Source organism: Calonectris borealis, chromosome 4 (genome assembly GCF_964195595.1).
Source record: "Calonectris borealis chromosome 4, bCalBor7.hap1.2, whole genome shotgun sequence".
In the NCBI taxonomy this organism is placed as follows: Eukaryota; Metazoa; Chordata; class Aves; order Procellariiformes; family Procellariidae; genus Calonectris; species Calonectris borealis.
In genome coordinates this window covers 84,796,159-84,811,173 of record NC_134315.1, presented here as the reverse complement: position 1 = coordinate 84,811,173, position 15,015 = coordinate 84,796,159, and the positions used below count along the sequence as shown (strand labels likewise).

At 43.6% G+C, this 15,015-nt stretch overlaps 1 protein-coding gene across 7 annotated transcripts in view; it reads left to right on the top strand.

Annotated features, from left to right (window-relative positions):
- Positions 1 to 15,015, top strand: part of USO1 (USO1 vesicle transport factor) — a 39,759-nt gene that overhangs the window by 12,902 nt on the left and 11,842 nt on the right. For 3 of the 7 annotated variants that reach the window (XM_075150449.1, XM_075150448.1, XM_075150443.1), the window contains 10 exons: positions 2,682 to 2,782; positions 4,808 to 4,910; positions 5,070 to 5,125; positions 5,771 to 5,891; positions 7,670 to 7,848; positions 8,628 to 8,768; positions 9,599 to 9,687; positions 10,441 to 10,595; positions 10,854 to 11,065; positions 11,925 to 11,945. In XM_075150449.1, the coding sequence (XP_075006550.1) occupies positions 4,907 to 4,910; positions 5,070 to 5,125; positions 5,771 to 5,891; positions 7,670 to 7,848; positions 8,628 to 8,768; positions 9,599 to 9,687; positions 10,441 to 10,595; positions 10,854 to 11,065; positions 11,925 to 11,945 (978 nt within the window). In that variant the 5' untranslated portion in view covers positions 2,682 to 2,782; positions 4,808 to 4,906. The remainder of the gene's footprint in view (positions 1 to 2,681; positions 2,783 to 4,807; positions 4,911 to 5,069; positions 5,126 to 5,770; positions 5,892 to 7,669; positions 7,849 to 8,627; positions 8,769 to 9,598; positions 9,688 to 10,440; positions 10,596 to 10,853; positions 11,066 to 11,924; positions 11,946 to 15,015) is intronic. The other 4 variants (XM_075150444.1, XM_075150450.1, XM_075150447.1 and 1 more) reach the window with 4 other exon arrangements.

The window sequence follows — 15,015 nt, the reverse complement described above, 5'->3', positions numbered from 1 at the left end:
AAGCTTCTGGAATAAATAATAACTACAGCAAACTTGTGAGAGGCTGTGTTAGTTGTGTATACTGCTCAGGTTTTGCCTTAGCACCCTGAACTTGCACAAGGACAAGAGCTGGGATTAGGAAGAATCCATAGTTCAAACACTTGCTATGTGTAGCTGCGTTTGGGTAAAGGGCAAGATGTTTCAATCACAGCTCATGGAAAATTTTAAGTGAAATACTTTGACTTAAGCATCTATTTAAAAGAAAAAAAGGTTAGCTCTATGGGCTTTCCTTGGTTTGCAGCAAGCTACAGCGCGTGCAGCCTGTGTATGATTCTCAGCTGAGTTGCCTCTTACGCTACAGTAGCTCGTGCTACTCGGTGGAGTTGGCTTACAGGTTTTTTTTTGTTTGTTTGTTCATGTAACCAGGAGTCACCCAGACTTGATAACCCCCTCAGCTTCAGAGAGCTCACTATCGGACTTGTTTTCTGCTAGATGCACATGCCTGGGCTAGAGTTATTTTGCACACAGTCTGTCCTCTCTTTTGTCATTTTTTGTTAGTATTTCATAGTTTCTGCAGCTAAAAACTTACAGCAGACTGGTGCTGCTTCTCTCTCCCTCTTGTAAGCTACCTACCGATAAGCCTGCTTCAAGGGAGAAATAGAGCTATACTACATTAGAGAAATGATTAGCTACTGTCTCATGTCTGAAAGGCCAAAAAAACCTCTTTCCTGTATTGGAAATCCTTAAAAATTAGATCTTATAAACTGATACCTTGCAGTGAATCACCATTGCCAACAGTTTGAATTGGGTTGGTTGAATTAAAATTGTTTTCTTGGCACCAGATTTTTATGGTAGAGTCCTTTGCTTTGCCGTGCCCCTAACAAGGTACAGAGTTTGAAGATTATGTGTGCTCTATGACCCTTTTTATAGCTGCTCAGTTGTTAATGGTTTGTTCGTGACTCCTTGATAAGGCTGTAAAGCCTGCCGTTTAAGCAGGAGGAAGAATCCTTGTTTTGCCTTCACTTAACCAAATCAGACTTGCGGATTTGGTCAGAAATTCAGTGGCTTTACCACATTTTTTCTGTGCTGTATGCTTCAAGCTGTTCCTGTGCCTGTGGTTTCATCGGCTAGCATGGGATGGTGTCGCAGCGCTGAATGTACATCTGCACGACTTGTAGGGCAACCTGATTTAGAAGATGAGCAGCAGTGCCTTGCTGCGGCTCTTCGATGAGGCGTTGGGCTGTCCGAGCTGCTTAAAACACAGAATAGAGCCTGGGCAGGTGGCAGCACGCTCTGTGGGAGAGGAGGGGCTCGGAGGCTATGGAGAGAGAAGGCAGCAAAGCAGCAAGTTGTTTAGGGGATGTGTGGGGAGAGGAAGCTTTGTAGGGAGAAGGGTGCTTGGCTGGAGTTGGGTATGAGTGGATGTGTCCTGTATATTGCTCCCCTAGCAGTGGATTTGTTTTCATTGGCTTTTGTGCTGTTGTGAGGAGCCTTTGTGCAACCAAGCAAAGAACGAACCTTTTTTTTAAACTCGGCGAGAGACTCGTTTTATGTGGGGTGGCCGCTGCTGTCATGTGCAACTGAATTCCCGCCCCTGTTGAGGGGGACTGGATTTGAACTACTGCTAAGCAGTTGAAAAGCTGAGGTCTCAGAAACTGCGCTGGACTTGAATGAAATGTCTTCTCTTCCCGTCCAAAATGAAAGTATAATAAAAAACTGCCTTTGAATTAGAATTGCCCTTGCTCAGTTTTTCAATTGAAATCCCTAACTATGCCAACCAGTAGTACCTATATACGATTGCGTTGTGAAATAGCTTTGTAAATGGCCACTCAGCCTAGAAAAACAGCAGCGGTGCAGAGATACCGTTTGCATGTTTTCTGTTGTTTTGTGGGATAGTTTCGAATTTGTTTTTTGTTTGTGCAACAATGATGCATGAAATAATTGTGTAAGACGAAATTCATGTGCTACCCCAATTCTACACAACTGAAGAGTAAATAACAGAATGGCATTTCATTTCCCTTGTGAAATTAATTCAGATTCCAAGACTGAGAGGTTTTGATGCTCATCTGTTTCAATCCTACTCTTCTTTCCTGATGTTTAGGTGTTTCCTATTGCTAAACCAAAATAAATAAACGAGGCGTTTGAGCCGTTTAGCTTTAGATGGTTTACGTTCCCCACCGCCTGCTTCAAGCCTCTTGGTATGAAATGTACTTGTGAGGAGCTTCTCTACTGGATCAGTTCAGCCGCATGCGAATGTAGCCACTTTGAGGCTTTCTGTTCCTGCTCTGCTGGGAGGGTTCTCCTTTTCTCTCTGAATTCTCTGCTTGCTTAGGAGTGTGCTTGGTTATATCTGTTACAGGCAACTGTGGGGGTGAGATCTCTGAATCTGGCTGGACATGATCAATGGAAATAGGATTTTTTTTCTCTTAATGCTGAAATGAGTTTGTTTAGTAGATTCTTGGTTCCCTCCTGTTGTTAAAACAAAATACCTCTCAATAAAATTTATGTTTAGAATAATGTAGGTTTTCTCTTTTGTGCAAAGCTTGTGGCAGTATTTGTTTTGAAAATAATTCATTTAACATTATAGCAGTGACTCTAAACCTTTTTGTCACCCATGGCCCTGTTTTAGTAAGAATAAAAATCACAACTACCTGAAATTGTTCCAATCATGTGTTGTAATACATTGTTTTTTACTATTACAGAAGAAAACTTACCAAAACAAGTTGATGATTTGGGAAGTCAGTTCACAGAGATTTTCATTAAACAGCAAGAAAATGTCACACTCTTGTTGACTCTTGTGGAGGTGAGTGACAGTATCATACTTGGAATATTGAGAGGTGGGTAGTGCTGTACAGGGAGGTTATCTCAATGGATAAAGCTATGTTTTTGTCCTTCTAGTGAAGCCTATGTCAAACGTGAGGTATTCCTAGAGATAGTGGATGTGGGCTTGCAGATGAGTGAAGCTATGACCTGCATTAGTGCAGCTTTTAAAGCAGGGTAACATAGAAGGGGCTTTAGATATTTGATTAGAAGCAGTAAAAAATACTGCTCCACAAGCAGCAACTGGTGTCACTCGTGCAAGGATAATTTTTTAGATGATCATTAAAAGATAATGAGATAGTAATGTCTGTTGAGATGCAGTTCAAGTAGGAAGGGTGACTGCTTTCCATCGGCATGATACGTTTAACTCATTTTCCGATGGTTTTATCCTCAAGGACTGTCTCTTTATTTTCAACTGCTAAAAATTTTGTTTCCAAACTAAGAGTATGATTGCGCTTGCGAGAAGAGGAGCAACATGAATGTCGTTTGTTTGTTTGTTTGTTTCTTTTTTGTTCTTCGTAGTCCATCTTCAGTCAAAAGATGATGTTCTGCTCTTCCCATACGGAACTTAGGTCATGCTTTCAGCAGTATTAAACTGTTGTCAGTATATCTGAGGCTTAATCCCTGGGTGGTGAATTTAGGCCTCAATAGATGGAAATGCAGATCAGGAGCACAGTTTCGTAGACTACAGTTAGTGAGTTAGTCAAATTGTTTTTCTGAAAAAAAAAGTTTGTCGCTAACGGTCCTATGAAACTACTTAGTGAGTGCGAAAGGTTGGCTTATAAATATATTCCTGAGATGCACAAAGGCAATAAGTATTTTGGGGAAATCCAGGATATACTTGATTGATGTATCTGTTACAAGTTAGACTAGGGCCTTACTCCGCAGCAGGGTTCTGTTGGTTTTATTGATCCAAATCTGAGATCTGCAAGTTGAGAAATGCAAGCATCTGGCCTAAATATAAGTGAAACCTATAGGTGGAGCTGTGTGACGTTGAAACTAGCTTGGTGTGCAATGGCACGCGCAAGTGTCATTTGATAACAATGTATATAGCGTTGTGCAGAGCTGGAAGCTTGCACGGTGTTTTCCAAGTTATCCGTTCCTTTTTCTCTGTAGATGCCGTAGTTTGGTGTCCTCTTTGCTAGCAATATCATGCCATTCAGGGTTTGTCCTGTACAAGAGTCAGTTTTAGAAAAAGCTTTATAAACTAGCCTGTTTGTTGAGACGGTTAGAAAGTTGGTTAGGTACCGCCTCTCTTTTGCACCAAGTACAGTGGAGATGTTGATCTTGGCCAGTGCCTGAGGTAAGCAGGATGCTGAGGAAAGGACGACACGCATTCAGTTTTCACTTGTAACTAGGAACAGGGGTAAAATAAGACTGCTTGTCCAAATTAGTGATCTGCTGGCTTAGTTCGAGGTGATGCTTTAAAACCAGCAGGATTAGAAGTACAGAAGGCTCTGTGAGGTGACTCAGTTGAGATGTGGGTCCAGTCACCAGCTGTTGAATGAGTTTGAGCTGACCTGGGGAGCCCAAAGGTTTGGTCTGGTTGGTCAAGTCCGTCCATGGACGGTTCTTGAGCTTTCTCTTGCTGACAAGACCCCATTTTAACAGAGAAGCTGCTCTTTCTGTTTGGGAATAGGAAGAAGGGGAATACTACAAAAGGGCTTGCTTTTCTTTCCCGCTTGTATTTCTGGGTAGTATGAGCTGATCCCTGGAGGATTGCACTGACTGGTTTTTATAAAGAAGAAATAGCTAGGAAAGCTACCCCGGAGGAGAGGCAGGAAAGGAAGTGATGGGAGTTCACATTGCTGATAACAAAATAGAAGGAACCACGGAGCAGGATAGTGTTTTGGCTTGCTGGCCGTGTGCTGTAATAGGGTGGATGAAAAAAGAAACTGACGGGAGATGAAATTCCTTATCCGTTTGGTGTCTATGCATAACTGGTCTAGAAGAGCAAGTTGAATACTGAGGCATTTATTACTTAATGTACTCCTCTCCATCTCTGCAGGAATTTGATTTCCATGTTCGTTGGCCTGGAGTGAAACTACTTACATCTCTTTTAAAGCAGCAAGGACCTCAAGTGCAGCAGATAATTCTTGTCAGCCCTATGGGTAAGTGGTTGAGTTTATTGCCGATAAACTTGAAGCTGGACGCTCAGCAAACATCATGGCGGAGGGCTAGAGGAGTCTCAAGCAAGGTGTTTTAAAGACCTCCAGCAAGAAAAAGCTGCACCTTTTTTACGCTGTTGTTTGTTAATATGTTTGTTGCAGGTGTTTCCAGACTCATGGATTTACTAGCAGACTCTAGGGAGGTTATACGAAATGATGTAAGTACAGAACGATGACAGTTTATCCTCTTCCAAAAATAGTAACTGTCAATTGAATCGCTTAGTACTTGTGCAGAATTTGGATTAAGTTAAACAAATGCACGTGAAGAAATCACTGTGGTTGTTAATTGGAAATATTTCATTCCTCAGTTGCGTTGGGTGGCTTTTGGATGTCTCGCCACAGTTCTCGTAACAAAAGCAAACTGTTACTGTGTCTTTAATGCAAACCTTGACCCTTGTGTAGGGTTTTCCTAGTATGTTAGCTGATCTTTCTCTTGGCCTTCTGTTAGGTTCACTTCAATTCTTCTTCTTCATTCATCACACGCCAAAATGTTCTAATTAGTTATTACAGAAGAGATGAGGTGCTTTACGAGTTCCCTCTTTCTTCTGTATAGCCACTTAGCATCCTTTTTAACAGTACTGTGATTCTATTTTGAAGCGCCGTGAGGCACGAGGGAACTATTGCGTGGCGTTCGTGGTGGGTTTTGTTAGATGTGCTGAGTTGCAGGGCACGCGGTTCTGTCCTGTGCTTCTGGCTAACGAGTACACTGCTGATTTAGCATCCTTGTAAGAGCTGTGACTTGTGAAAAGCAATGTAGTTCTAGGAAAACTAAGTTTAATTTCTTCTCTCCCCCACCTGTCAAGGGAGTCTTGTTGTTACAGCAATTGACAAAAAGTAACGCAGCCATACAGAAGATTGTTGCCTTCGAAAATGCCTTTGAGAGACTTTTGGATATCGTAACAGAAGAAGGAAACAGCGATGGAGGTACAGAAAAGTCTAAGACTTATTCATAGTCCTGTGCTTCTGCAGAAACTATTAGTTGACAATGTTTACAGGCTAACATTAGTATGTAATTGGAGCTAGGTCAGTGGGTAGAAGGATCAAAACATAGAGTCTGGTCGTAACAAAACCAGCAAAAGCAGATTGAGCAAGTAGGCAGGGTTTCAGCATCTTTTGAAAACTAGTCTTGAGATGCGATGTAGAGAACATCAGTTAATTTCTCTGAGCATGTGTGTGTGAGTTTGTGTGTTCTTGTTTGGCTTAGGTCTGTGAATGTATATACTTTGAACGGCAGTGTCAGATACGCGTATGCCGCATTTGTCACTTACGAGTTAGGCATCTGCATTCCTCCTGCAAGATCCATGCCTGCTTGGAGTGGCTGGGAGTAACGGCTTGCTGAGTTTCTTCAGCCTCACTAGTGACTTCAGTTTTTTGATCAGCTCCTTGCCAAATCGTTTACCTGTTGGGGGGCGGAAGAATAAAAAAAATGAACAAAAATGATGCAGCACTTAGGTGCCCTTTACTTTTTGTATTAGCAACTCATTATGAGTTTACCACCGATAGTAGTTTGCTACAGGATCTATTTCAGTAACAAAACAGGTTGCTGTTCCGTGACCTTTCTGTGGGCTGCAGGAGCAGTTAATGCTTCTCTCCTAGCCGATTTATTCCAGGTATGTTGCATGCAAGGATTAAGCAAACCTTTGATTGGAAGCTGCTATTTTTAGGCAGTTAATAATTTTAGGAGACTTGGTATGTAAATTCCTAAGTGCAAAGAGTTCTCTGCTTCCCCCCTGCTATGTGTCTATTCCTGCTGTCTGCATCCCTGCCGAGGGCTGGGTTACCAGCTGCGGCTCTGCAGCAGGAGTGGGAAGGGGGGAATGTGACAGCTGGTCTCTCTTAGTTCTCCCGCTCCCAAGTCTGGCACTGACTGTGTGTTTTCAGAAGCGCAAGGAGTAAATCTTTGTCCTTTCTGTCGAGTCCACATTTGGAGGCATCCCAGCAGTACCAGAAGCAGGCTGCCTTTATTCGTGTTGTCTTCTGGACAGAGTTGTCGGAGAATTTTCTCTTCACAGAGCACATAGTTGATTAGCATCTACAGTGCTTTTTCAGTACAGATAAAACCTGAGGGTAAAAAAAGAAAAAAAGCTGTTGCAACTCCAAGGAGTTGAGGTTGAATTGGCTCATTGTAAGGGCTATTTCTAAGAATTGCTTCTCCACCAAAATAACCCAAAAAGTAGCTTTGAAATGAATTGAAGATGCAGCCGGTGATTGAAGAGAAGGAATGTGTAATCCAGTAAGAATTGCTGCATTTGAATCATGATGCGGTTCACGAGGAACTTCATTTTAGCGCTTGCGATACAAAGAGACAGTAGTGTAGCCTGACTCTGAAGTAGGTATACTGCAAGACACAAAGTGGTTGTGAGGCTTTGTTTGAAGTTCTTCCCCTTCCTACCCCATTAACTCACGCAAACCGTATATTCTTTGGAAATCATGTTTTTGCTTCAGACTTGTGGAAGAAACACAATTATAGTTTCCTTGGAAATACGCTGGGTCAGCATTGATGTATTCAATTTAGAGTGACCTTTGATTATTTTTTCATGCATGAGGTTCGCAGTTCTTGATCCAAATGTAATGTTTGTTAGGAACGAAGAGTTCAGAAGCGTGTGCTCCGTTCCATCTAGAACGTACTCGGTGTGTGGAGAAGCTGGTTAGTTTTCCGTGTGTCGTCTTTTGATTAATCTTTTGGTTTTTTGTCTCACCAGGAATCGTAGTGGAAGACTGTCTCCTCCTATTACAAAACTTGTTGAAGAATAATAATTCCAATCAGAATTTCTTTAAAGAAGGTTCATACATTCAGCGTATGAAGCCTTGGTTTGAAGTTGGAGATGATAACTGTGGGTGGTCTGCGCAGAAAGTAACTAATCTTCATCTAATGCTGCAGGTAAAACACTTCATCTAACTCCTAAGTACTGACGTCAACACTTTATCAGCTCTCTTGGAATGAAGAGTAAGTGTAATGTAATAGTTAACTGCGAAATCTATGTGTTGTCTTTAGCTCAGAATTAGCTACTAACATTCATGAGATGTACTGCCTTCAGCACAAATACTAGTGCCGAATTGTGAATTTTAATGGCTGGCATCTCGCATAAATGCATTTCATGTAACTGAAGATGTAGCGGTGGTTTGAGTTAAATACATAACTGGGGATGACCCCAAGAATCCTCCTGTATGAATTCACGTATGGCTACGTGAATGAGTGCATTAACCGAGTTCCAGTAGCTACCTTCACTATGGGTTCATAATTAGGGACTGTTGGGCGTTTTCCCTTCTGCTCACCCCTCCAAAAAAAACGAAATAAGGTTTACCTGTGGCACTTTGTGTGGAAGCTGAACATTAATGGTGACGGCAGTTTTTCACTTTCTGAAATGTAGTTCTGACAAATGGCGAGCCAAATAATAGAATAGTTACAGCTTGATTTCTCATCAGTTAGTTGCAACGTTTGCAATGGAGTCAGATATTTGAAGATTTTAGAGGGTATCACTGAATTCAAATGGCCATACGTAGTAACAAGATGAACATGCTGATTAAGTGTCATCTCGTATCTCCATTTTTAGGAGCAGTTCTCTTTCATGGCTAAACTTCAAATGGGTAAATTTGTTTTGCTTTGCATTTCAGAAGGTCTCGGGCTCTCCTCACATATGAATGTTTCTTTATTTCTAGCTTGTGCGGGTACTCGTGTCTCCTACAAACCCTCCTGGTGCTACCAGCAGTTGTCAGAAGGCAATGTTTCACTGTGGGTTGTTACAGCAGCTCTGCACAATCCTGATGGCAACTGGAGTTCCTGCCGATATCCTGACAGAAGTAAGAGGGAGCAAACAGATGTAGGGATGGGGGCAACTAAATGCGTGAAAGCAGGAGGCTACAGGGATAACCAGTTGCTGCAGAGACAAACGGGAATTACAGTATTTGCTAAGAAAGTGTTTCAGATGCCAGAGATGTGTGGGCTTCCAGTGTGGGCAACGTAAATGTAAGGTAGTCTTTTATATTACGTTCTGCAACCAGAAAGTATTTGCATTTGCTTCTGTTGGATTTCAGCGTATCCCAGAGCAGGTGAATTGATTCATGTTTTTGCCTGTTCAGAGGGTGGGTTTTTCGTCGTTGTTTTCCTCTTTTGAGAGAGTCTAGAAGTATTCTGACTCGGCAGGTTTCCAATGAGGAGGGATTTCTAGCTTCTGGAAAGCCCTGTGAGCAGTGTAGGATAAGGTGTTTCTTCCCCTGATAAAATGATGTGCTTAGATTGAGCGTAGGCTGGTTCCTTTGGCGCGGCCTCCGTTCCACTTCTTGTACCTCTTAAAAGGTTTCACCTTTCGACTTCTTTAAAATGCCCAGTTAAACTGGCTTTCCTAGCAAAACGGATCTGACACAGAAAATGAAGTTGGAGGCAGCTGGGTACGATAGAGCTGTCTGAGCTTTCTGCCCCTTAACCTTTGCTCGCTATAGCTTCACAGCTATTGGTTGTTCGGATTGCATTTGAAATGGTTTTGCTCAATAAATCTCTATGCTGAGATTTGCTATGTATTTTTCGATACCTAGCTGGCAGGGTGATCTTGAGTAGTTTTGAGTGATCTAGGTAGCAGATCATGGCTGACACTTAACTATCCATTGAATTTTTTTCTCTACCCTTTCTGTAGACCATTAATACTGTATCAGAGGTCATTCGAGGATGCCAGATGAATCAAGACTACTTTGCCTCTGTAAATGCACCTTCTAATCCACCAAGGTAGAGGAAGAAAAGTGTTTAACGGTGTTAGGTAACGATGTATTGGTATGGGCAATGGCAGTCTAATCGGTACGATTGTTTAAATTCGGAGTTTGGAGTTAGGATGCAGAGCAACAGCTTCAAGTTCACATTGGGGTGACACCGTGAAGGTGTCAGGGGTGTTTCCACAGAGATGAGGCCTGGAATTGATTTTATTTGTGATGTGGTACCTGAAAAGCGAATGAGCGATAGTTGAGAAATTCCTAGATCGGGACGAGTTGCCACTGTCAGCCAGAGGACAGTCTACAAAAGGATTTAGAGGCTAGGAAAAACAGGCAGGTAATTGATAATTTACTCAGATTGGGGAACAGCAGGTGTTAGCTTAATGAGATCTTAACTCTCACCATTTGAATATGAGGGTGAGGGTAGAAAAAGACCTTTCTGTATAACAGATTGCTAGTGGCCTTATGAGGCATCTTCTAGTGTTACTGAAGCGAGCAGGGAGCAGCAGGGGACTCGACGGGAAATGAAAATATTGCGGAGGAACACTGGCTCATAGCAGTCATGTATAATTACACTACTGTTTTGTGTTTTAACTAACTGAAAAACTTGGCTATTAAACCCAAAGGTTTTACTCCGATGTTTGAAATGGTAGTAGATGGAGTAGGCAAAAGCCTCTCTCTTTACCTGGAGAATATACTTCGAATTGTGTATCTGCGGTTGTCTTCATTCACGACTTTGTCCTAACGGTTTTTCTCTTGCCTTTCTGAACAGGCCTGCAATTGTAGTACTTCTGATGTCCATGGTAAACGAAAGGCAGCCTTTTGTGCTGCGTTGTGCTGTTCTCTACTGTTTCCAGTGCTTTTTGTACAAAAACCAAAAAGGACAAGGAGAAATCGTTTCAACGCTTCTGCCATCTACGATTGACGGTACGCAAAGTTAATGTCTCTGCAGTGAGTTGTGAACTAGCACAAATGTTTAACGCATCAACTGATGTCTTCTGCAGAATTATTTACCTGCCGCTGAGTGTCTGATCCAAGCAAGATGATTTGGCTTATGATTTCTCTAAAACTTCACTAGATACATTTTTCTGGTTTTTAACTGTACGCGGATGATACTATCTTAAATATCTTGCCGGTTTTGTGGCTTGTTTTAATCTCAGTTGTACCTCTTGGCTGTTTTGGTAGCTACAGGTAACTCTGTCTCAGCTGGTCAGCTGCTCTGTGGGGGCCTCTTTTCCACGGACTCTCTCTCAAACTGGTGTGCCGCTGTGGCCCTGGCCCACGCGTTACAGGAAAACGCCACTCTGAAAGAACAGCTCCTCAGAGTTCAGCTAGCGACGAGCATCGGCAACCCGCCGGTGTCGCTGCTGCAGCAGTGCACCAACATCCTCTCGCAGGTAGGGCCCCGACTGCCGCCCGCCGTGGGTTAAAACTCGGGGAATCCAGGAGGAATGCTGCTCTTGCGCAGGTGCATCGCTGGAAGACGTGAGCGCTAGCTTAGTCAGAAGGAGGATCCTCTCTCCTGTTGACTGTTTTTAAGCTTTGTTTAAAGCGCTCTGCGCTTCAGGGGGAGGAGAAAAGCAGCAAATCTGGCTTTTTCATCAGCAGCTGCTGCTTGATGTTGCCTACTCTCAGTAGGCAGAGGGTCCTAAAGCACCTAGAACTTAAACTTGCTTTAGAAGACAAGGCAAACTGGCAGAATCCCCGGTCACGTTTTGTTGCTGAGGAAGTGCCTGGTTAGTATTTAACCTGTAACTGCGAACTTGAAACATCTTGAAAATACCAGGCTCTCGTGTATGGATTTTAGTTGGCTTTGCTATTCGAAGCTAAAAGCTTTTTTGAACTTGTTCAACATGTTAACACCCGGCTTTGCAAATGACAAGTGAGTGAACTTCACTTCCCAGCCCACGCTTCCTTGTGACATTCGCTTCTGTTACGCATACTTTTTCCCAAAATGGTTGTAATAATAAGGAGCTAGTTAACTCTGGCAGCAAGAGTTTCCTGCAATTGAGAATAATGGCAGAATGCTGGAATTTTGAATGCATTTATGTGACTTTTTTCCATCTGCTTTACCTGAAAATAGACAGCACTCCTTTTTGTCCTTTTCCTGGCTTTTTTGTCTAAGGTAGATTTCAGTCAGTAAAACTGCCTGTGGCTCTTTAGCCTTAAATGATATAAGGGACTCAAACTTTGGGGGGATGTTTCTGAAATGTGTTCCGCTTCAAGGCTCTCCAGTAATATGTGTGTAACTTGCAGGGTGATAAGATCGACAGACGGGTATGTATTTTTTGGCACAGCTTCGGCATTTTCTTGCCAAAAGCAGGCCTTTTCCTCTTGTCTTGGGTTTTGCTGGGGAAGTTTTCTTTAACTGCTTTTTGACGTGTTTCCACTTACAGCTTTGTGTTGCAGTTGGGTTTGGGTTTTTTCCTAGCGTAACAAGCTCTTTCTGTGTCTCCAGGGGATTCTCTGGGGGTGCTCCACAAAACTATGGGATAAAGATCTTTGGTAGCACGGGTGCTTTCTTTGCAGTGGGGCGGACTCATTCACCATCTGTTCACCTAACAGATGCGCTTTCTTGTAAGAAAAATTAAAACTGTTAGAAATGGTGTTTTCTTGGACTGGCCTGTAGCAAACAGCTGGTACAATCTGGAGTGGGAACATGCTGCTGATTTTCTGACCGCTAAAAGAAAAACTGTGTTTAACCGGCCTTCCGGCCACTTTGTACGTTCTACTTCCCAGCCAAAGTTTTAACCTTGGAGCTACTAGTTGTGAATAGCAGGGATCTCATTACTAGGTTAATGACCCCTGAAGTGAGTTGTTTGACTTTCAGGCTGTGTTACTTAAAGCGCTGCTAGGTTGGTTATTGGTGGCAGAAAAAACAAATTTGAAGTACCGCTGCTGAGGAATTTTCTGCTCAATTTACCACATCTGTCACAGTTGTCCTGGGGGTGGGGTTGTACTGTTACCAGCCCTGAACTGTAAAACAGCAGCCATGCAGACCTGTTGTCTATCCTATCACAGCAGGGATTATCATGGTATGTCTAGAAAAAAGCTGTGTGTGATTTTTTTTTTTTTTTTTTTGTGGGGGGGCGGGCAGGGCGGGGAGGGAGGGTGTTTTGGACACTGTGGAAATCCTTAGGCAGAATATGTTAATTTGACCTCAGAATAGCATGCAGCGCTTGAGAGTAAGTGTAGTTTGTGACTGCTTCCAGCAGATGATGTGTGCTGTAAATGCCAGGTCGCACAAGCAAAAGTAACTTTGCGTTTCTGACAAGATAAGTGACACTTCTACCAGTTCTCTGAAGAAGCACGAGGCGTGCCAATGTGCTGTAGGGCAAGACTGCCAGTTACAGTGGTTATTCCCAGTGTGTACGAACTGGCTAATAGCGTTGAGACAATAAGACTGGAAATGAGGGGAAAAGGTTTCTAGTGTTGCTTGCTTGTTCTGTTTGAAGCACGCATTTCTTTTTGTTCAGTTCAAGAATTGACTCGATCTTTTGACGAATAGTAAGTTGACGTGACTGATGTCTTGGCGCAGATAATGGGTGTCATAGCCATTTTGTCAGCAATTATTCAGTCTGAACTTGTAACTTCCTTGGACTGGTTCTGGTCGCTCCCAGTAACTTCTGTCTCTCCCGGAGGGGTGAAAGCAGTGTTGTATGGGTGGTTATTGTGGGATTAAACGTAGGCTGCCAGCAATTAAAGTGGCTAAGTGTAGCAAAGTCTGACATTTATAGAAATAGGAGCTTGGTGGAGTTGGTCAAGCCAAGTGGCCTGTTCTCAGGTTTGCTGGAGACTTTAAGGGTGAGCACAGGGAGGGGCACAGCTCTCCCTCTAGAGCGGAAGGACCGGGGAAAAGGTACTCCTGGCAGTTTTGAAGCAGTCTGAGGTGTGAGGAGCAATGAGTGGGGAAAAAAGGGCAGTTTCCCTGTCCATTGCATGACGGTATTTGCAGGTGGCGGTACGCTGCAAGCGTGGAGGGTGGACGCTCCATCCATCCAGCGGATGCAAGGACACTCCAACCTTCAGCGCTGCTGCGTTGGGGTCACGTTTCCCCAAAGGGGTTTCTGGGGCAGGTTAAGTTGCACAGTCGGCGGTGTCACGAGGCTGTTACTGCACGTGATCTGTAAGTAATTTGGGCAGAATTCGTGCTTCTACAGCGCTCTTGTGCTAAAGCAGTGTATAGCCTATGTGATTTCCAGGGGCCCTTTCAACCTAAGTGACGCTGTAGTTCTGTGAGATGGCAATGAGGAAGGAAATCGCCTGTCTACAGGCTTCAGTTTTCCAAGAAGGGCCTGTGCGGTCAGCAGTTCTTCAGCTGAGCTGTTTCACAAGACAATACTATTGCAGTTGACTAGACCAGTGTGGTGTGGCAGATCATTTTCTGTATGAGCTTTCAAGACCTATGATTCGTCACCTTATGCCTTAGTTCTTCGCCTTACCTGGTGGGTAACAAAAAGTGGTGAGACAGCTTTTTGGGCATCCTGTCTTGCCTTTGTGGGTAAACCTGCTATATGCTAGCGAATATCTCTTAAATACAACTTGTCATTAGATTGTCGTGGAAATAAATGTCACCTCATGAGCAGAGATCTGAAAGGGTTGTGTTGCACGCAAGTCATTAACTAATTACCAAATACAAGGTGGGTAGGGGAAATGTACAGTGGTGATGGGGAAAGCTAAATGGGCCAGTCCAGGGGAAAGGAGAGGGCAAGAGGAGAATGGAGTTTGGTGGGGACTAGGCAACTCACAGTGAGGTCTAGGTCAGTGGAAGCCAGTTGTGGCCTTCAGCTAGAAGGGTAGCAGCAAGGAAGATAATCTGTGTCTTGATACAGCAGCATGACAGGGTCACAACAAAGCTGCAGACAAACCCATAGCAAAGACTAAACAATGATTGCTAGTAGGGCATGTAGCACTCACCGTGAAACGCCTTGGGCAGGGGCTGTGCAGTTGGTGGTGATGGCTGTGTTCTCTGCTGTGCTGACACGCTTCACTTGGGCCACTGGAAGTAACGATGATGATGACGAAAAAGGGCCAGACGCTCCCTTTCCGATGTGTGCAGCATGAGGGATGGCTGCCACAGTCTCTATATCTGTAATCTGTGTTCCCCTCCTTTAAGGAGATCGTTTCGTCTTAGTGATGGTGATAGACTGCAGCAAATCACAGCGCCTCAGAAGGAAGTCCTTGAAGGCGGTCTCTTCAGAGCTTGGTATTTTCTTCCAGAGTTGCTAGACTCAATTCCTGTCTGTCTTGTGGTCCGCAGTGGCGGCTGGGTATATGGGAGCCTGCTACAGAAGAGCTTCTTGCCAGGCTGCTGCTCACTGGCTGTTTCAATGGGCAAACTGGCTTA